The sequence below is a fragment of the Podarcis erhardii genome, assembly GCF_964252035.2.
Source record: "Podarcis erhardii genome assembly, chromosome: 5".
Lineage (NCBI taxonomy): Eukaryota > Metazoa > Chordata > Lepidosauria > Squamata > Lacertidae > Podarcis > Podarcis erhardii.
Window position 1 is genome coordinate 51281164 of NC_138509.1, and position 22309 is coordinate 51303472.

Genomic DNA, 22309 nt, shown 5'->3' on the forward strand with positions numbered 1-22309 from the left:
AGACAGCCTTTTAAGATCTTTTAAGGCTCTGTGACAGAGCACCTGCTTCACAGGCAGAAAGTCCCAAATTCAACCCCCAGCATCTCTAGGTAGGACTGGGAGAAACCCGTCTGAAATCCTGGAGAGTCAGCGCTGGCAATACTGACTCAATTGACAACAGCTTCCTAGGCTCCCTTCCATCAGGTCAGCTCCCCCCCAGCCTAGAAATACAGTGACAGGTCAACAGGCCTCTGTAGCAATTGGCAGCTTCCTCAGCAAGCAGAAATCCACCAGGTCAGGGCTGTTGTGGTTGTGTTTACAGGCAGAAATTAGGATTTAGGGGTGCTGCTTTCACCTCCAGAAAACAAGAGAGACAGTCGCGAGTACAGGAAGTGGGGGGGGGGGGGGAACAGATATTGGAAACTAAGTGGGCGGGCGCAATAGGTTATCAATAAATGCTGCAAAGGGTTGAAATGGGCGAGGCGCAGAACTTCAAAGGAAAAGGAAACGGGACGGAACCCGGCGCAAGACGCCAGGGATTGGAGGCGCGACGGGGCAGGCAGGGCCAAAGCGAAGCGGGAAGCGTCGGAAAGGGCGCAGCTGCGCGTAAAGAGGCAGGCAAGCGAGGGAGGCCGAGCGTCCCCTCCAGCCCACCCCGGGGGGAAAACTTGCCTGGGCGCGCTTGGTGAGGAAGGGGCAAGCGGGGCGTCCCTCTCCGCCGGCGCACTGCTACGTGGAGCCACGAAAGCGAAAGCGAAAGGTCCCGCCTGGGCGGCGCAGGAACCTCGCAGCGCCCCCGCCCGGACAAAGGTCCCAGAGCGGAGTTTCCGCGTCGCCGGCAGCCCTTTGGAAAATAAGAAGGCTGGGCAGGTGTTGATTCATGGCCTGTAGTCACTTTGCACGCGTCAGCCTTCTAGGCGCACCCGACACGCCAACCCCGCGGGGCACCAGGGTCCGTTTCATTGGTGTCGCCCGGGCACATACGCCCCACGCGCAACCACATTTCGAAGGAAGTGAAGCGACGCGCCTTTGCCGTCTAAGGAAGGAAGGGAGGGCGGGCGGGCGGACGGCGCTTCAGCCCGCAGTCTAAAATGATCCGATTGCACCATAGATTCCACCCAAGCAGGCAGGCCCCGGGGGAAGGCGAGGGGGAAGTAAAATCCTGGGAAGGGAATTCCCTCCGGCTTCTCTCTCCCAGCACGTGGCTTGGTAGGGAAGCTGCGTGGTTGGGGAATGTTGCAGCTGAGCTGGGTTTGAATCCCTGCTCAGGTGGGAAGCTCACCCAGTGGCTATTCTGTGCCACAGACTCAAGCTAATATATATTTGACTTCACTTAGCAATTTTTTTTGAAACGTTTAAAAATTGTTTTTTGTTAACTTTGTGTTAAATATGTACAGTGTTCTGTATTTGACCTCCTTTGTAGTGTTTTATTTTGAAATCCTTAAGATAATATTTTAGTTTTCTGTTAATTATGTTGCTCTGACTGTATACGCTATACTTGACATTCTTCAGATTGTTTTATTGATGTTTTAATATGCTGTAAATTTTCTTTAAAATATAAAGCGGTATAGAAATGAAATAAATAATAAATAATAAAATATATCTCTATTGCTGGCACCACCTGCTTTGAGGGGGCTTGGGTACACTCTACACGTTGAAATTACATGATGCCTCCCAAAGAGTCCTGGGAACTGTAGTTTAAGGGTGCTAGGAGCTGTGGCCCCGTGAGGTGTGCAGTTATTATTACAATTCTTTGAGGGAGGAATCGTGCACTTTAGATGTCTTGTTACAAGTTTGGGTGAGCAACTGACACCCTATAACTTCTAGATTCAGTACAGTGGTACCTCGGGTTAAGTACTTACTTCGTTCCGGAGGTCCGTACTTAACCCAAAACTGTTCTTAACCTGAGGTACCACTTTAGCTAATGGGGCCTCCCGCTTCTGCCGTGCTGCCACCACGCAATTTCTGTTCTCACCCTGAAGCAAAGTTCTTAACCTGAAGCACTATTTCTGGGTTAACCTGAAGTGTATGTAACCTGAAGCGTGTGTAACCTGAGGTACCACTGTAAAGGGTTAGAATCATAGCTGTCAACGTTTCCCCCCTTTAAAGGGAAATTCCCTTATTCCGAATAGGATTCCTCGCAAGAAAAGGGAAAAGTTGACAGCTATGGTTAGAATATGGACAAACTCATCAACTCGCCAGTTAAGCAAAGTGGTTAAAACTATGCCAAGCGCTGTTGCATTAAAGTTTAGGATCAGAAGCCCATTGCCAGCTGGGGATAAGCTGATTGCTGGTCATTATCACATTAAAGATGGGTCCTTGGGTCTGGAGAAAGGTGTAGAATTTCAGCTTCCATTAGTAGGAAAACGGAGGGAGCAGGCTTTGCCTGGGGGAGGGGGGGAAGTGTCAATTTACAGGAGGCTCTGGTTTTGGGAGAAAGGTGTTCTGGAAGATGAAGGGGAATAAAGGGAGAACCATCTTGGCTCTGGCTGAAGGAGGCTGCACTGAGGCACCCGGAGCCATGACCGACTGCTGCTTTGGTCCCGTGCTGAAGCAATGACGGGCGATGAGAGACCCTCCAGGGGCATAATGTTCTGCACCACCTCCAGTGAAGACTTCTAGGTGTCAATGAATAAAGGCAGTAGTCTCCACTGCTTTGGATGTTCCCAATGGAAACACAGCTCTGGGTAAGTGCCTGAAGCTCCTGGAATCTCCTGCAGCCACTTCATGGAGATTGGAGTGTGTATGCAGTAGGGGTTCCTAGCTAGGCTGACTGAGCTATGCTCCTATTCAATCTTCTGAGTGGGTCTCTGGTCTTTGGAAGGGTTGCAGGTCAGTGATACAGAATCTGCTTTGCATGCAGAAGGTCCCAGGTTCAGTCTACGTAGGACTTGGAATGTTCCCTGTCTGAAATCCCGAAGAGCAGCTGTCAGTGTAGATGATACTGAGTTAGATGAACTAATGGTGTGACTTGGTCTAAGGCAGATTCCTAAGTTCCTATTGTGTCTCATTCTTTTCAGCCCAAGAAAAATCTCAAATGCCCATTCCTGATGTATTTCAGCAGGGGTTTCTCAGAAATCCAGGCGAGCCGCTGCCAGGCAGTGCAAACACTATTGAACTGGAAGAGCCTGATTCTGGTAAGACAGGTCCCTATGTTTTGCTGTAAAGTCCTGCTTTTAAAAATATATATATAAATATAAAATATGTTTATATAAATATGTATAGGACTATAAATATATAGGGCTATAAATATAGGAATATTTATATATTTATAGTCCAAGAGATATAAGTCCTATAGGTAGGTTTTTAAAATAAATAAAATAAAATAAATAAAATAAATATAACAGGGATGGGGAACCTCAGGCAGAATATGACCCTCCGGGGATCCCTATCAGACCCACAGGGCTCTCCTGCCACCCCCACCCCCCAGGCCACCTCCATAGAATTCCAATTGTAATACATGTACATTATAATAAATAAAATTCAATACAATACTATTAAAATATTATTGTATTTTTCTGTGTATAAGACGCCCCCATGTATAAGACGACCCCTATTTTTTTTAACCGAAAATTAAGAAATTGTTTAGCTTTTAGGGTGGGGTGGTGGAGGTCACTTTCGCCAATCGCTCACCCGCCTGCCCGCCACTGCCGATTGCTTTCCACAGCCACTGCTGATTGCACACCTTGCTGCAGCCGCCAATTGTCTGCCGGCTCGCTGCCACCAACGGCCCACCCGCCCACTTGTCTCAGCCGCCAATCGCCTGTCCACCTCACCACAGCCACTAGTTGCCTGCCCAATAACCACAGCCAATCGCCAACAAGCCTTGCCCGCCCAATCACTGCTGCCATTCTCCTGCTTGCTGCTGCCATTAATTGCACATCCCCCTCTGCATTCACCATTCGTGTATAAGACGTCACCCAATTTTTGCCTATCATCTTACACACGGAAAAATACAGGAAATTACAGTACAATGGATATACCATCTTCTGTCTTCAACCATAAAGTCACAGACACACTACAGACCAGCTGACTGAAGATTCACAGAACAAAGTTTGGTGAGCCCTGGTCTAGAATGATGGATGTGGGGATACTGAGGAGAATTCCTGCCAACTCTTCCAGGACAAATTTGTCCCAATCACTACAACACAGATTTTGACTCAAAACGTATGGCATTCTGAGCATATGGAATAAAAGTCATAGCTGTCAACCTTCCCTTTTTTGGTGGGAAATTCCCTTATTCCAGGGCTGTTTCCCTCTGCTTCCCACTGCTATCCTGGATTGTTAGATATCCTGTAGACTGTCCCCAGGACAGGTGAGGCTGCTGATCCCTTATTTTTGAGGCTGCTGATTCCTTATTTTCAAATCTGAAAGTTGACAGCTATGATAAAAGTATATAGGGTACTTCCTCTAGAGAAATATATGCTGTTAAACAAGGCTTTTTCAGTTGGGCAAGGTCCTTTAAGGCTGACTGACCATAGCATTTTGTGGCCAGATAGCGTATATTGTGAGGAACAATCTTGACGTCGGGTATCTTGTGGGCACTGTTCTATTTCCTGTCAGTGCTGGAAACTGAATCAAGTTGTGTACAGAACTCTCTTGGGAAGCTGCCTTGCCCTGCTCTTCTTTCTGTAATAATGACTCTCTGCGAATAGGTAATAATCTAAAGATGAAGCAACATATATTTAGAAGTCCATCCTGGGGTTCTGGCAACTCAACGTTAAACCCCATAGCTTAAATATTAACAATTAGATGTTCTTGCTCATATGACCATGATGCTTCACTGTGAGTTCACTCTTCTATTTAGAGAAAGGTGTTGCTGAATTCTCCCGTCTCTTTCCCTTCCATGAACTCTTACACAGTTGCCAAAATAGCCCCTCTTAGTAACTGGCAGCTTTAAAAAGCAGACAACAGCTGAGTTCGAAGCACAAGCTCAGCAGTAGACAAGCAGAAGCTTTGGACTGTGGATTGGTGTGACAAGACCGGAGTGTGATTTATAGGAAACAAGGCATTTTAAAGTTATAATTTCCTTTGAAATTTTGATACAGTCTTTTCTATTTCCTTCGATAATTTCAGGATGAATATTCAGCCTTGTGCCAGATGTGGCTATGGGGTTTATCCCGCAGAGAAGATTAACTGTATTGATCAGGTCAGTAGATGCTGTTATTCTTCACCATTATGGGAAAAAATATATCTTACATAAATAACCCACTAATATGCTTTCAGATAGACAACCTGCATCTCCTTTAATTTAACTTGGTAGAAAATATTCTACGCTTTCATAATCTTAATTCATGTCGGGTAAGTTGGATGTCAGAACTGAACTTTGCCAAGGGTGTAATTTGGCAAAACATTTTACATCTTTTAAAGGTTACACGCAGGAAATTGATCTTTGGCATATGCTTTTTCAGACTGTGAGAAGAGTTGTTTATTAGACTGCCAAGAATAATCAGTTATACGTTTTTAAAGCAGACTAATAAAATCTGAAACACAAGCAACTTTCACTGTATTTTTATCCTTGCTATTTCTAGACATGGCACAAAGCCTGCTTTCACTGCGAGGTCTGCAAGATGATGCTTACCGTGAATAACTTTGTTAGCCACCAGAAAATGCCTTACTGCCAAGCGTAAGTTTTTCTCCAGATATATAGCAAGGCAACATTATGCCTATATTATCCATCAACAGGTTCAGTCTGGATCGAATTCTGATACTATGGAAGTCATTTTTAGATTATCAGTCCACCCCATAGATTGGTTTGCTTTATTCTCAGTGTTTTTTACTCTGAAAAACTGTAGGAAACTCCTGAGGTGTAGTCATATTACTTTAACATAGTGAACAACCAAAAAGAAAAGAAAAGTCCTGAAAACAGGATTATGGCACCTTAACATATTGTGAGAAAAACTTTTATGGATCAGGGCTGAGTAAATTTAACTGGTGTAAAAGCATACTTTGGTACAGATTATTATATTATTTTTAAATCCAAGGAACTCAGTGTAGTGATTGCTTAGGTTAAGAGCCCAACTACATGTGATGTGGCCTATCTGTTGAGTTAATGGTTAAGAGTATCTCTCATTGCTAGATATCTATATCTCTTTCTCCATGTCAGCCCCTTTCCACCATGTCATATACCCAATAAAATTGCCCCCATCTTGAAGTTGCTATGTGCTCAGTGGAGGGGAAATATTCCAGTACCTGAACTGTATCTGTGTTTCCCCCCTTCCCCCCATGGTAAGTTAAATAGTAACAGTTCCAAAATTAATCAGATCCTCCCAATGAATGCTACACAATTTTTTAAATCCAAAGGAGAAAAAATAACCATAGATTTCCTACATCACATTAAACTGCTGTCTAAGAGAAAGTGACTTGTTTAAAGCCATGTTTTGAGTCCCATAGCTGGAGCGGGATTTAGTAAAAAACAACTATGGTCTAGTCAACACGCAACAGTGTCTCTGGGATGATTAAATGCACATTTAAACATTGGTAGTCATTTGCAGTTATTACGTTATTGTAAGAAATGTGGAATAATCCTTATGTTGTAAAAGTGTAGCCTGTGTGCAGTGACATATACAGTCATACCTCAGGTTAAAGTAGCTTCGGGTTGAGCATTTTCAGGTTGCGCTCCACAGCGACTTGGAAGTAACAGAACGTGTTACTTCCGGGTTTCGCCGTTTGCGCATGTGCAGACGCTCAAAATGACGTCACGCACATGCGCAGGCGCGGGTTGCGTTCGCTTCGGGATGTGAACGGGGCTCTGGAACGGATCCCGTTCGCATCCAGAGGTACTACTGTATTGGCTTCAGTGTATCTTGGTGCTTGATGGATAGTGTTGTTATATAATTTAGTCACTAGGTGGCATTGGACATACAATAGCTATATATGGGTGATATCAGCGGTCTCCATTCTGCTCTTGTTTGAGAGATATAAATAAAAAAATTGTCCAGCTTCCTGATATGCACTGTATACCTTACATGGCACCAGGTAGTAATGAAAAACAGTTTATGAGGCTTGCCTGTCAGTGTGCAATAAAATCTCATTGTGAATTGCAAGAAGCTTTCAGCATGTGATGGAGCACTCACACAGCCATTATATTATGAAATCAGAGTTGGCACAATGATGCTCAGTTTATCTGGTGGCAGGCATCTGGGATCAATGGACAGTACACAAGATAGTTGTAAATACTTTTTTTTTTAAGGGGGGCTAATTTTATGTAGCAACTTTACTGAAGACTAATTGACCCCAAGGTTCCTTAGTCAAAATCTTTATAATGTGCAGCACTGATTATGAAAAGGACCATGTGGTGTAATAGAAAAAAAGAAAAAGAAATTCTCCTTAAACTTGGATCATTTTATGCCCTCTTGATTTTTTTATTTGAAAGATCAAATATTCATAACCTGGTTACTGCATTTTGACCTTTGTTACATATGACGATAATTTAATATAAGTGTGGTTGTTAGAGCTGAAAGATAAGTAAAATACAGTGTTTTCAACTTGCAAGTCAATATGTTCAGTTTTTCTCAAATGTTCTGAAATGAAGAAGTGGCTTCTGTTTTTTGGGTTTTTTTATTCTGCAAATTCCTTTTGTTAATAGAAAAGCAACATTGATAGAATGAAACTTTAAATTAAGATGTAGATAACTATTCAAAATTAAACTTTGTATGTGAGATGCTAGTTGTATTTTAGCAATCAGTTCTGTGTTTTAACATATGTACATACATATAAGAAGTATTTGGTTTTTTGAGGGACATTGATTATTTCTTTCCAAATTGTATCTGCTTTCTTTTACAGACATAATCCAAAAAACAACACATTCACAAGTGTTTTTGAGACACCAGTAAATATAAATGTGAAAAAACAGACTGAAGCAGTAAGCGAGGTAAGATACCTTAGGAATTAATGTGTTTAATATTTGTCAATCATATCAGCATAACTACCCATATTCTTTTTAGGGTGATGATAGATGGACCAAACCCTTCATCCTCCTTTTTTCATATCTGTATGCAGTTTCCCACCTCTGCTGCTGCTTTGGTGGCATCTCTTTTCCCAGTTTCATTTCTTCTATAGCGATCTCAGCCAGTCAGCAATCACTTACTGTATCTGATCACATCATAGTGCTGTGTAGTCACATGAACTGGTTACTGTATGCGCACTATTAAGCACAAATGGTACCTTTAAAGTGAGAGTGATGGTTGCTATACTCATCATATGGGTGATCCTAGCCAATCAGATATCTGGCCATCAAAAATGAATCTAACTATCAAATGCTGCCCTTTCAGAATGAATTGGAGGGTATTTCATTGCCAATGAAGTTGTTTACAATGTGGGTCCCTTTCTTGGATCATCCTATTTCCTTCTGAAGGTTGTAACAGAAGATAGAACCTGTGTTAGCCAAATCTCAATTAGCTAAACCCCATGTAGAAGCCACACAAGGGCAAACTGTGACTGCTCTCAAGCTTGACCAGGACACAATGGTATGAATTCTGCATCAATTCAAACACCAGGTTAGAGTTGAAGGAATGGGCTTCTACTGGACTGCACAGGGTTCTCTTGTGGACTTACATTGTAAAGGCAGAAGGGGGAAAAATACATTAGCAACCTGATTAATAATAATAATAATAATAATAATAATAATAATAATAATAATAAAACCTTTATTGTCACTACACCACCTGTGTGCAGTGAAATTAAACAAGCCCCCCCCCCCCAGTCTTGTTCGCGCTCTGTGTGCTTGTCGGAAGTCAATTGCACCACTATTTTTTTCAATTCAGCAGCCCAACACCCCACGGATAAAAACTGTTCTTTAACTTGTTGGTGCGGCTGACTATACTTCTGTATCTCCTGCCTGAAGGTAGGAGATTAAAGAGGTGCTGGCCAGGGTGTGAGGTGTCCCTGAGAATTTTCCTCGCTCTCCTGAGGTAGCGGTCTCCCGCGATGTCATCTAGCGAACTCTGAGGACAGCCCATGATGTCATGTGCTGTATTCACCACCCTCTGTAGGGACTTCCTGTCTGTGGCTGTCAAACCAGTGTACCAGTCATAGAATTGTAGAGTTGGTAGGGCCATCTAGTCCAGCCCCTTCAATGCAGGAATCTCAACTAGCACATCCATGACAGATGGCCATTCAACCTCTGCTTAAAAACCTGTAATGAAAGAGACTCCACCACCTTCCAAGGGAGTGTATTCCAATTCAAATAGTACCACTGCTGTTGCAATGTATGTACAAAGCAGTTGCATAACCAAGTGTTAGCATTTCAGTGCTAATGACAATCCCACGCACGCAGTGAGGCTGTACATTCAAAGTTGCTCCCAACATTGTAGCAACTAGGGATCGTATTTTGCACATTGACGCACGTTTTGTCCACCCAAGACCCTTCAAGTGTAAGGAACTGCAGAACTGAATGATTATGTTTGTGACGCAATGCGAAAACTCCAAGTTTTAAGGTCTGTGCATTTTAAAAACCTGGTTATACTCACAAAGTGCGTATCTGAAGGAGCCCTACTTAAATAAGAACTGCAGAACATCTTAGTGGTTCCTTCAGCCATTGAAAATCTATGTTCTTCCTCACCAAAAGATTGCTAGGGATGCTGATCTAAGGTGTGGAAAGTATGCCGGGTTCAGTCAGTTAGAAGAGTTCGTGCGCACGGTTTCTGCCGCTTTGTTTCACGGTCCCATGTCATCCTTTGAAATTTCATTTCAAATGAACCAGGAAACTCAAAGGAAAACTCTGCTGAAACTATCAAGTCTTTGACACCAAATCAAAAAGTGTCTGCAGATTCATTAGAATCTGAACCTAGGTTTGCTAAACACACACACAAAAAGACTTTTCAAACCTCTGATGAACCTGGCACTTGGATCTGAGTTTTTAACAAAATTGTAAAGTCGAGTGAGTTTTACATGGTTGCATTGGGTAAACTTGGTGAAATGTCAAGGGGCTGCTAGCTGTAGGAAATCTGAAATCCTTCTGTGCTTTCATATATATATATATATTTTAAAAACTGCCTTCCGAGTTACAGCTCTTCCAAATTTCTAGATTTAAAATTTTATATCTTGCCCCAGTTTTCACAGTAGAAAGAGCTGATGCCTAGAACAATTTTATGCATGCTTACTCAGAATTAAATCCCTCTGCATTCATTCGGATTTACTTCCAGGTAAGTGTACACAGGATTGCAGTCTGAATGTATGATAAGAATAGGATAAGGATATGACACACACACATGCTTTTGTTTCCTCTGAAGTATCGGAAATATTGTTGTCACAGCTTTAACAGCTTCATTCTATATTGTTCTTTTCCAAGATAATTCTTGAAAAATTCTTACATATTTAAAACACACATGCAGGATTTGCAATATCTCTCACTAGACCTATAACAACAGCAACAAATACATTTCCTTCTAAACTGTGCATGACAGATTTGCTCTGGAATGTGTTTGAGATTAACAACAATTTCTATTTCTGTTTGATGGCTGTGATAAGAGATCCAGTTACTTCAATGTATGTGTGTGTGTGAGCGCTAGATCACTTTCCTTTTCTTTTGTCACTTAAGAAACACCCTGCTCCTTTCAATCACAAAAGGAAGTTTGAGGTTCATAGAGTGGTTTATAAGACTCAATTTTCATGTTAATATTTTGTACACTGTAAATTCATATTGGGAAACTGACGAAGGTACCAAGAGAAGCCAATACATGCCCAGTTTCCTGTACTGAGATCAAAAGACAGTATTTTCTACTTTATATTTTTTATACAAATGTTTGCATACCAAAATAATGGGATTGTCTTTTTCATTTGGTAGTATTGCCTTTTGTATCCCTTCAAGCATGTGAGACCATGTCTTATTTAAGAATCTCCCCCTTCCCCAATACCTGCTTCCTTGTCTTTTTGCTGTTTCAAGTGACTTCAGCTCTAACCCATTCATTTTGGTAGTTCAGGCAGAAGTGGAGAAAATTATACCAAAAAACAAAATTCTGAGGCTGCGACAGAGTTTTCCTTTTGAAATTCAGAATATACAGTGGTACCTCAGGTTACATATGCTTCAGGTTACATACGATTCAGGTTACAGACTCTGCTAACCCAGAAATAGTACCTTGGGTTAAGAACTTTGCTTCAGGATGAGAACAGAAATTGTGCTCCAGCGGCTCGGCGGCAGTGGGAGGCCCCATTAGCTAAAGTGGTGCTTCAGATTAAGAACAATTTCAGGTTAAGAACGGACCTCAGGAACGAATTAAGTACTTAACCTGAGGTACCACTGTATAGGGAACAGATTGAAGAGGAAGCCTATCTTTCTTTAATATTGGATATGAAGGCTGGCATATAATCCACTGAAACAGGTTTCAAAATAACATTTTGGGTCTGTCTATGCAGATTAAGTACCGAGAAGAGGGTGAGAAGTTCAAATCTGTTTTTCACTGGAATGTGAAATCCGGAGACATGGAGGCTGCGAGGAAGATGCAGCAGCTAAGCAGTCAGGTAGGAGACCCGTATTGATAACTTACTTGCTAGTGAACATTCAGCAGATGCTTTGCTATCCTCCAGGCTCCTAGGCTGCGCCATTTACAGAACTGTAATTTTATGCCTTTAACATTCTGTATTACTGTAATACAAATTACCCCTTTATGTTTTCATTTGGTTTGGAAGCCATTTTCAAAATATGTCTCCAATTATTCTGACTATTGCCATTGGAATGCTGTGACCTGGATCCAAAACACTCTTTGGGTGTAAGCCTCATCTGGTTCTGTGAAAACGGCGCCAGGAGAATGCTTCATAGATCAGGTCATACATGTCTTTGGCTAAGATACTGGTAGCTTGATCTGAAGATTTATGATGCCTTCATGCAAATACTTAGGATGATGTATTATGCAATTTACTTGCATTTTTTTTATCCCATACGGTTTTCATTGTTAATTAACTAGATATTTGCAATTCTGTTTAAAAAGAAAGAAAGAAAACAATTAAGGGGGAGGGGAAGGAAAGCCCCAGGTAATCAAAAAGTTGTGCTAGTTGCAGTCTGTGTTTCATAGCACCACTACTTCCAGAACCCCACTACTTTCTCCCCTCTTCCTCCTTATCTGTAACAGCTCAAGAGATTTAGATGTGGTTAGAGGTAGATGCTTTTTTTCTACTCTTGCCTGGGGCCTTCCCTTTGCGTAACCTTTCTTCGGATCACTCATAACTTCAAGAAGTTTAGAGGAAAGGGGGCGATGGGGAAAGGGCTGCCAACTAAAGTGCCTTGAGAGGTTCCTGACCCGCCCCCCCCCCCACAAATAGCACTGGCAGTGGAGTTCTTCAAGCTGTGCCTACTTACTTTCAGAAAAGTATAGATTATACTGCCTTGTAATTATAGTATGTTGCAATTATGGGCAAACACACATAGGATTAGGATCTTGTCCTCTCTAGATGTGATGAAATAAAATTAATTGGAATGTCAGTTCAGCTGAAATCAAAGAGGCTCACTGTGCTCAGAACTAAGGTGCCAGAATTTCATGTGCAGTTTATGGGTGCAAAAGTGCAGGGAATCGCCAGGAACTTTCCCCATGCAGCCACCACCTTTAGAAAAGTAGAAGGAGAATCTGCATGGCTTGGGGCAGGAGCCACCTAAGAAAGGAACGTGGTCACAGCCAGCCACATATAAATAGATTACATCCTGTCAAGAGTCTAATCCCCTGATCTTTAGAGATGGAGTCAAAAGTGTTTACCACTGTGCCTGTTCCTCATTTTATGATGTATTCTGTTTTTAGAAAGCCTACCGTGCTGCGTATGAAGAAGGCAAATCATGGTACTCAGAAACCATCCCAGATGCAGAAATGCTTAGGATAGCTCAAGAACAGGACAATGATGTAAGCGAACCTCCAATTTATGACAGCTTTATTTGTGAGTTAAATATATCAAGGAGAGATCATCCACATGGACTTGCATCCTTAGATGAGTGAACTTAAGGGAATTCATGGCAGAAAAGTTCCCCCTCTTCTCCTACCTCAGAGGAATTAGTTTGACGAACAAAGTTTAAACACACCTTTTTCTCTCTGTTGTAGTTGAAATATACTGAGGAATATGAGCAGCAGAAGGGAAAGGGCAGCTTTCCTGCTCTGATCACTCCAGCTTATCAAATAGCCAAGAAGGCCTCTCAGCTATCCAGTAACGTAAGTTCCTGGGGCATGTATTTTTGAGGGAGGGCAAAGAGATTGTAGCATAGGGGGGCAATATTCATAGCAAGAGTCAAAGGTCTAAATTTGATATATGATTAAATTGCCGAAAAGAAAAGAAAAAGAATGTGGACCATATCCAGTGTTCTCAGTCTGCTAGCATAAGAGCCCTTGCACTAGTAGACGGCAGCGGGCAAAAGTTGTGCAACAAAGGAATTAAATGAAACAACTGTGCTAGCAAAAACTTGTACAGCAGCTGATTTGTCTTGTGCAATGGGTTTAACAAAAATCTTTGATAATGTACTTGTGCTTTCCCTTTCACTTGGCTTTAGTGCTATGTTTGATACAACCCACCCGTTTGAGTACATGTTGTGATTACTTTTTAAATACTTCATAACCTGAGATATCAACGATTTGGAGGCATGATTACACGGGGTTTGAAAAACAGGAGTATTTCTTCTCCCCTACCTAAATGACACCCTGCCCTCTTCAGTTCAGCTGTGTTTAATAGTCTTTATTGGCTGGTGTTTTTACTACCTGCCCGCTTTCTTTGTAGGGTATAACATCCGCAACGATCTAGAAATCTATTTTAATTAACAATATGCATATCATTTATGATGAGAGAGAAACAGGAAGCCCAGAAAAGATTCACCTTGAAGATCACGAAGCAAAATTCTCTAGTTGTTATTCCAAGAATTATGTATAATGCTTCAACAGAGATTGAAAATGAAAGCATGTGAGATTGTTATTGATTAGGCACGCTGGGCTTGTGTTCAAGAAAGCATTTTCATCCAAATAAAAATTTCAGCATTTCCATTTAGTTTAGTCATTTAACAGACTTTAATAGGCTTCTAGATTGAGCTCTTTAATGCATTTACTCCTCTGCTGCCATTTACTTGTTATGAAATAAACATATTTGGCAACTGATGGGCTTAGGGTGAATTAAACTGGAGCAGAACATTTTGACAAATAAGGCCAGAATGTGTTGTTATTCCAGCCTCTTTTCATCAATAAGAAACTGCCGTTTCATTTGCATTTGCAACCAAGGAATTTAAATTCAGGGCCAAATATTGGAAACACTTATATTAGCAAATCCAAAGATCATCTATTTTTACTGTCATTTGATGCTTGATTGCAAGAGATAAGATGGCAGTTCTTCATAGTTTTCAAAGGTTCTTTGACTCTGCTTCTCCACAATAGGTGGAATATAAACGAGGGCATGAAGACCGGGTTTCCAAATTCACCAGTGTTGCGGATACTCCAGATGTAATTCATGCAAAGGCTGGGGGGCAGCTTGCGAGTGATGTAAGTAGAAGAGCAGACCAAGTAGATAGACTTTCTGCTTGTTTATAGCTGTATGATTTAAACTCTCCCGATTTTTCCAGTTAAAATATACAGAAGAGTATGAACAACACAGAGGGAAAGGAAGCTTCCCTGCGATGATCACTCCGGCTTACCAGATAGCTAAAAGAGCCAATGAATTAGCTAGTGACGTAAGTTTCAAAAGTGCGATCTATATGTTGTCACATATTGGAGAAAAATCTGTACTTGGTCTTCCAAAATTATGGCCACTTTCCTGTTGTGAGAAAAATCCTGACATTGCTAGGTCAGCCAATCTCCACTGTTAAGGAGCGGAGACTTCTGTATTTTAGCATCATTGCATTGTCCAAACTTACTTTGAAAATAAGTGTCTGCTAATGAAACAAAGAATAGACTGAAGTTTGAAGGAAATATGCTGATCTTAAGATGCTGGTTACTTCCCCTCTCTGTGGTGCTCCAAATTTGGAGCAGTGGCTTTTGGCTGTTGGTTGGAGCGTTTGTTCTGTGCTCAAACTGTATACTACAAAATGCCATAAACCTCCAGTGACCTCCTTCTCAAGAAATCAGCCTTGGCAAAACTTCTCATTATTTGGAAAAGTTGGGTGAGCACAACCCTTTTATACAACATGATGGTTTGGCATTGTTCCCCTGCCCACTTCTTAAAGATGGATTTTTCACTTTGCCTTTCTACTGTATGCCCCTTTGAGCAATTTGTATGGAAAATGAGCTCCGTGGGCTTTAAAAGCAAACAAATGCAATTTGTTTAGGTTGTAAGATCAGCAGAATAAACACATCCTTTTCACCTCCATTGCTTTCTCAGGTGAAGTATCATCAAAGATATGAAAAGGAGATTAAAGGAAAAGCAAGTCATTCTGCTGGTGCCTCAAACGAAAATGTGAATCAGTTTAGTCAGGTAAGGAGCAATGCAAAAGTATTCACATCTATATATATTAATTCATGCATATTGATGTGACTCTCTTCACATCTATGTAAGGATACTGATCTCAAGGCTTTGATGGCTTGCTCTTATGTAGCCATAGCCATACCAACCACGGAGAAGAATTAGATAGCAGTTGACTCGGAAGAGTAATAAGGTTTGTAAAAAAACAAAAATATTAATTGGGGGCAGCCTTAGGAAGCCCCCCCCCAAAAGTATCCCACAGAATGCTGACTGGACATTGAGAGGCATAAAACAAAAAACTCAGAAGCTGGAAATTGAATGAGATGGCTTGAAAAGGAGACTGGATGAAGAGACAAATCAGTCACATCCACATCATATATTTAAAGTATATGGCTCCCCCCAAAAACAAATTCTGGGAACTGTAGTTTACTCCTAACAAAAGTACATTTCCCAATATCCATAAAAAACTACAGTTCCCAGGATTCTTGGGAAGAAGCCACATGTTTAAAATGTGTGTCAGGTGTGCTTTAAATGTATGGTGTGGGTTGTGTTATAAAATATGGAAACTGTGAGGTATGCCTGCTTGTTAGGAAGAGTGTTGGTAAGACAGAAGTGTACCAAAATGAATAAGTTAAAGATAAGTAAATGATAACTATTGGATGTTCTTCAGGATTATATGGATGAATATGAAGAGCACCGAGGGAAAGGGAGCTTTCCTGCTATGATCACACCAGCGTATCTCAACGCTAAGAAGGCAAATGAACTGGCGAGTGATGTAAGTATGAAAGAAGAGGTCTAGGTCAGCGTGGGCCAGATGCAAGAAGTTGCTTATAATAACCAGAAGGTTCTCTGGTGTCATATTATTTGAACAACTACTGGGAAGGAGTGAGACCCCTTAGGACTCTGGGTGTTCTTGTACCACATCCAATGATGTCAAATATAGCTGTCTATGACTGAGCGCACTATTTTAGTGGACCTCCAAAATGGAAGTATCGGTATGTGTTTATATGTTGTGAAAGATCAAACTTTGTTCTCAATTGGAATTAGCTCTAGAGGGTCACCCCCAAAGTAACCACAACATTCCTTTTCTGCTTAGGTATCAAAAGTGAGCAAAGTAGTCATGATTTCAATAATGATCAGGAAGGATACAAAGAAATGCACCACTGAGAAGGCTTCAACCAACAGCCCCCATTTTAGTGTCCCCAAACCACTTTCTAAACAGAGAAGATACTTTTGAAAAACAGCTATATGAAAGGGGTGGGGAGTACAAAATCTACCAATGTCTACCAAAGCTCTTTGGGATGCCAAAGGCAGCCTTGTGCATGGGCTATTGTCTTTAAATAAATTTGTCTGCTATATGTTTGCTTTGAATATTTGTATCCTGTATGCATGTGTACATATATACGTGCATATACAGTGGTACCTCAGGTTACATACGCTTCAGATTACATACACTTCAGGTTACAGACTCCGCTAACCCAGAAATAGTACCTTGGGTCAAGAACTTTGCTTCAGGATGAGAACAGAAATCATGCTCCAGCGGCTCGGTGGCAGCGGGAGGCCCCATTAGCTAAAGTGGTGCTTCAGATTAAGAACAGTTTCAGGTTAAGAACGGACCTCAGGAACGAATTAAGTACTTAACCTGAGGTACCCCTGTATATATAATCTTATTTGCTTTAGCACCACCAAAATGTTCTTCTCGCAGGGTTTTCATTGAATTGTAGGGTTGGAAGGCCCATCTAGTCCCACCCCTGCAATGTACATCCTTGGCAGATCCCCCCCCCCAAAAAAACCCCTCTGTTTAAAAACCTCCTATGAAGGATAATCCACCACCTTCCAAAGTAGTCTGATCGGCTGCCGAACAGCTCTTACCATCAGAAAGTTCTTCCTAACATTTAGTCTAAATCTCAGATTCCAAAGAGATAATTGCTTGGATCCCAACATGCTTTTCCATTTCCAGAATGGCCCGCTCTGTTTCCAGAGAGGGAACCTTTGTGTCCCGTCTAATTAGTTTACTCAAGGAACTAGCACTGGAGTGATTAACCTTCATTCGGCTGCATCTCAGAAAATGTATGCACGCCATAAATAGCAACAGCAACAAAAAGCAGGCAGATGATGGAGTCATCATGAATCACCATTGCAATTTTACCAGGACAAACATTCAGTACTAGGACCCTTACTTCTTATTCGTCAATATTTTCATTCCTGTTTAAACAAGGCTTTGCTCACTGTCTATCTCTGAGTGGAAATGTAATATTAAACGCTGGGTAACTATTGAATTATTTAGTACTAGCTTAGTGTCCTGGCATCCCAGCTAATCTGCAGACATGAGTTCAAGCTTCTAATAATAACTCCATTTAATATTAAAAGTTTTGGGCTGGCTGGCTGACTTCTGAAATGAGACGGTTCCTATCACATAATCAGTCTGAATGAAACCAGTGATTGAATCAAGAGGAGTTTCGTGGCTGAACAGGGAATTAGAACCCAGAGCCCTCTGACCCCTAGTACAGCACTCTAACCACCACACCACACTGGTTCAAATATTAATCATTGTACAGTGGTACCCCGGGTTACAGACGCTTCAGGTTACAGACTCCGCTAACCCAAAATAGTACGTTGGGTTAAGAACTTTGCTTCAGGATGAGAACAGAAATTGTGTGGTGGCAGCACGGCAGAAGCGGGAGGCCCCATTAACTAAAGTGGTACCTCAGGTTAAGAACAGTTTCGGGTTAAGAACTGACCTCCGGAACGAATTAAGTACTTAACCTGAGGTACCACTGTATAATGATAGCTATTTGGACAGTGATAAATTGTTACTTTTCTAAGTGGTAGGAAGTTCAAGGGCGGTCCTCTTTATAAGGTTTCTTTCTTTGTAAAGGAGAAAGCTGGGGATCTACAGTGTGATGTATTTCTAATAACTGTTTCTTTATAAATACTTGAGCAGGGCATATAGGAAGCAACCAAATCCTTAAAGCAGGGCAGCAAAACCAATTGCCATGCTGACCGTGGAGAAGCAGTAAAGAAAACTGAAAGTGTGGCCAGTCAGTAGCCATTATAACTTGATTTGATCCTGCCTTTTTCTTTCTAGATAAAATACAAGCAGGACTTTTCAAAGATGAAAGGAGCAGCTCACTACCATTCTCTTTCTGCCCAAGAAAACCTAGTTCTTAAGCAAGCCCAGAATGTGAACAAGTTGTACAGTGAGGTAAGAAGGCCAGATGTAAATTTTATCGGGACACCCACACTGGTTTGTCAGAGAAACAAATTGCATGGAATTTGATGGGATTTGCTGCATAAGCTGATGCATGTCTACTCAGAAGTAAGTCCCATGGCGTTCATTGGTGCTTCCTCCTGGTTAAGTGTGGCCTTAAGCATTAAATTGAGATTGACATCACATCCACACCAAACAATCTGAGTACTCTTATACCAGTTTAAAGTCATGGAAAATCCTGGGAATTGCTGTTTGTTCAGGGTAGCTCAGTGCGGCCAGCACTCTTAGCACCAACTACAGTTCCCTCGAATTCTCCATGACCGCTTTAAATGTATGGCATGGATGTGACCAGAATCCCAGCAGGACTTTTGCCTGCCTAACTCTCTTTGAAATATACACCATATCCTCATGGCATACAGGACATTTCAGATTTCTTTCATGCTTAGCAACGTGATGTCCGTCCCCTTTGTTTATTATGAGAGTGAGTATTGCTATGCAATAAAGCAGCTTCTTATTTCGCTTATTGCGGGATGTAACTGAAATACATAGCCAGCCATTGAATATATTTTCACTTCTCACTGTTCTAAATTCTCATTTTGCAGGTGGGCTATAAGAAGGATCTAGAAAGCAGCAAAGGCCACAGTATTAACTACTGCGAGACCCCTCAGTTCAGGAATGTTAGCAAGATCTCAAAATACACCAGTGATGTAAGTCCTCAGTCATTTGCATGAGAAAGCTTATTGTAGTCACTGTGCGAATCGTAGCTTGTACATATGTGAATTCAAGATAAGAACAGGAAATCTGGGTAAAAACAGGGCTGGGTGTTTGAATTTAGAAATCTTTACAGGGAAGAAAAAGTACAATTAATTTATCAGTAATCCAATCAAACAGTTATTTGTTATATGTAAATGTTTATGGTCTCATCTCTGTTTCTTGGTGGGTTCTTAATACTACCAGGTCACCTCAGACAACACTGTCTGAGTGCAAATTACAGAACAGAATATGGACCAAGTCATCTGCTTATAACTTCAGATATAGGAAGATATTTTTGTTGAATTCAACACATTATCCTTTATAAACAAAAGGTGTCAGAGGAGCTACATTGCGCTTCTTGGCATCATTTTTTTGCTAACTCCCTTTAAAATCAATGGAATTTAAGAATTAAGCTTGAAAATCTAACTTTCCGTTACAATGGAACCTTGGGTTACATACTGTCCTCCTTACGAACGTTTTGTGTTACGAGCTCTGCTAACCCGGAAGTAGGTGGTCCGGGTAGCGAACTTTGCCCCGGGATGTGAGCGGAGGTCGTGTGCCAGCGGCACGGCAGCAGCAGGAGGCCCCATTAGCGAAAGCGCACCTCAGGTTAAGAATGGTTTTGGGTTAAGAACAGACCTCTGGAACAAATTAAGTTCGTAAATGGAGGTAGCACTGTACAGTGATACCTCGGGTTACATACGCTTCAGATTACAGACTCCGCTAACCCAGAAATAGTACCTCGGGTTAAGAACGTTGTTTCAGGGTGAGAACAAAAATCATGCTCCGGTGGCGTGGCAGCAGCAGGAGGCCCCATTAGCTAAAGTGGTGCTTCAGGTTAAGAACAGTTTCAGGTTAAGAACGGACCTCCGGAACGAATTAAGTACTTAACCCGAGGTACCACTGTTTAGACATTAATCCCTGGATTAGGCAAAATATACTTAAAAGGCAGAAAAAGTCAACCATAGCTATTCTAAATATATTCTTGATAAACAATAAAGTTGAATTGCTTTCCATTTCTGTGGTGTGGCACTAAAATAGGAAAGTTCTTTATGGGTGGGGTTCACTATGGCAAACATTCCACCTGTGCGAACATATCAGCATCCTAGATGGGGCAATCCTTACTCACCTCCTCCTGTGTGCTGTTCTGTGCAGGGCTGCCCAATGACTAAGCAAGCAGGCCCTGGCTTAAGACCTTGCTATGGAAGGATTTGTTCACTGTATTTGGGACCAAGGAGAAATTTTCCTTCAGACAAATTGGGCCTGTCTGGGGGTTTTGCCTACCTCATAGCAATTGTCACAACTGGATGGGACATAAGGCATAGGCGTGTATACTAGTTGGACGATGTGGTCAGAACCACCGCCAGCCCAAGGAAGCTGTCCCGTTAAAGGGATCCAGGGTGGAGATGTTTCTGTCCAGACACCCAGACTGGGGCTGATGCAGCATGGCTGCATCCACATGATCTTGGACAGCCTCACCCTGATTTGGTGTGTGTCATAGGGCAATCGGTAACCTTGGTTAACCCTGCCAAAAATAATCAAGCAGCAGATGGGTTGGTTGATTCAGGATACAAATACAATGTCTGCACCAAAACCTGTTGCCCTCTGTAATCAACTAAGTTGTGGCCCATTTAATTTATTGAAATTCTTGGGGCCACTGTCTGCACCTTCACTGCCCCTGGGCAAAAGTCTTTGTGTAGGTCTTCCATTGAGAGGGTTCATGAGGTGAATCCTACCCTATGCCTTGCTCATTTTCTTTGCAATATAAAAGAAGGAAACTTCTATGTCTGAGAGGAGGCTTGTTTTTGTACGCAGCTCAAGTACAAAGAGCATTACCAGAACCAGAAAGGTCATTATGAAGGAGTTGGCATAGACAGACGCACAGCACATGCCATGAAGGTTGGAAGTCTGGCAAGCAACGTAAGTTGTTGTAAATGCTTCGGCAATATACTATTTTGATACGGCTTCTCATCTTAGTAGGGTCAAATGAAGGATAGCCATAGGTTTGATTACCGTATGTCTGGGGAGGTGAAAGCGTTAGCAGGAAATATGAAAATGGGGGGGGGGGACTGTGTTTGTAAATAATATTGAAGTACCTATACGCTACCACTGAACTTTGCATGAATTGGACAGCATGCCTGCATTACGTTGCTGGATCACTGGTGTAATATTATGGTTTGCAGCTTTTTACTTACACAGCAGGTAGCACAACTCTCCATAGGATTTAACTAAACAAACTTACACACACACACACACACACACACACACACACACACACACAAAATTAATGCAGATTAATTGCTGTAACAGTGAGCTATGGGATTGGGCTTTAAGAGGCTTGTGTATTGTTCTGTAGCAGACTGGGCATTTTTTGCTTTTGGTTGTTAAGGTCACACAACATCTTCCAGCGTCCATGCCATTTGTCTTGGTTTATTTATTATTGGCTTCACTGAGGTGCCATTTCATTATTTAATACTTTTATTTATAAAATTTGTTATACACTTTTCATTATAAAATAATCCCAAAGTAGGGTTCAATAAACAATAAAACACAATAAAATCACACCATCTGTAAATAGATAGGAGTATTCACTCAGTTTTGACCAAACTGTGGGAGGCAGTGGAAAACAGAAGTGCCTGGCGTGCTCTGGTCCATGGAGTCACGAAGAGTCGGACATGACTAAACGACTAAACAACAACAAATGCACTCAGTAATGACTGCTCCCCACATTAAATGGGGGGCACCCTTTGAGTGGTCGTGCGCAGCCTCCTGAACCCTATGCGGCACCATTAACACAGGCTTGGCTTTGCCTTCCCCAGGTGGGATACCTGGAGGTCTCCACCTACCTCAGCCAGTTGCCCAATTCCGGCTGGGGAGGCGTTGCCAAGGTGATCAGGCCAGGTAGAGGGAGGGACCACCCTGCCCACACAACAGTAAAATAACCATCACAGTATGCAGTGACATAGGTTCAACTAAAATCCTAGATGAATAAATAGTTGGCATCAAAAGCTT

The 22309-nt window shown here is 41.8% G+C and overlaps 1 protein-coding gene across 1 annotated transcript in view; it reads left to right on the top strand.

Annotated features, from left to right (window-relative positions):
• The first annotated feature begins 4895 nt into the window (after positions 1-4895).
• NRAP (nebulin related anchoring protein) overlaps positions 4896-22309 on the top strand; it is a 63590-nt gene continuing 46176 nt past the window's right edge. The window contains exons 1-13 of the mRNA XM_081863017.1: positions 4896-5128; positions 5511-5605; positions 7765-7852; positions 11335-11439; positions 12708-12806; positions 13002-13109; positions 14313-14417; positions 14498-14605; positions 15253-15345; positions 16004-16108; positions 18422-18538; positions 19147-19251; positions 21113-21217. Coding sequence (XP_081719143.1) covers positions 5057-5128; positions 5511-5605; positions 7765-7852; positions 11335-11439; positions 12708-12806; positions 13002-13109; positions 14313-14417; positions 14498-14605; positions 15253-15345; positions 16004-16108; positions 18422-18538; positions 19147-19251; positions 21113-21217 — 1305 coding nt within the window. The 5' untranslated portion in view covers positions 4896-5056. The remainder of the gene's footprint in view (positions 5129-5510; positions 5606-7764; positions 7853-11334; positions 11440-12707; positions 12807-13001; positions 13110-14312; positions 14418-14497; positions 14606-15252; positions 15346-16003; positions 16109-18421; positions 18539-19146; positions 19252-21112; positions 21218-22309) is intronic.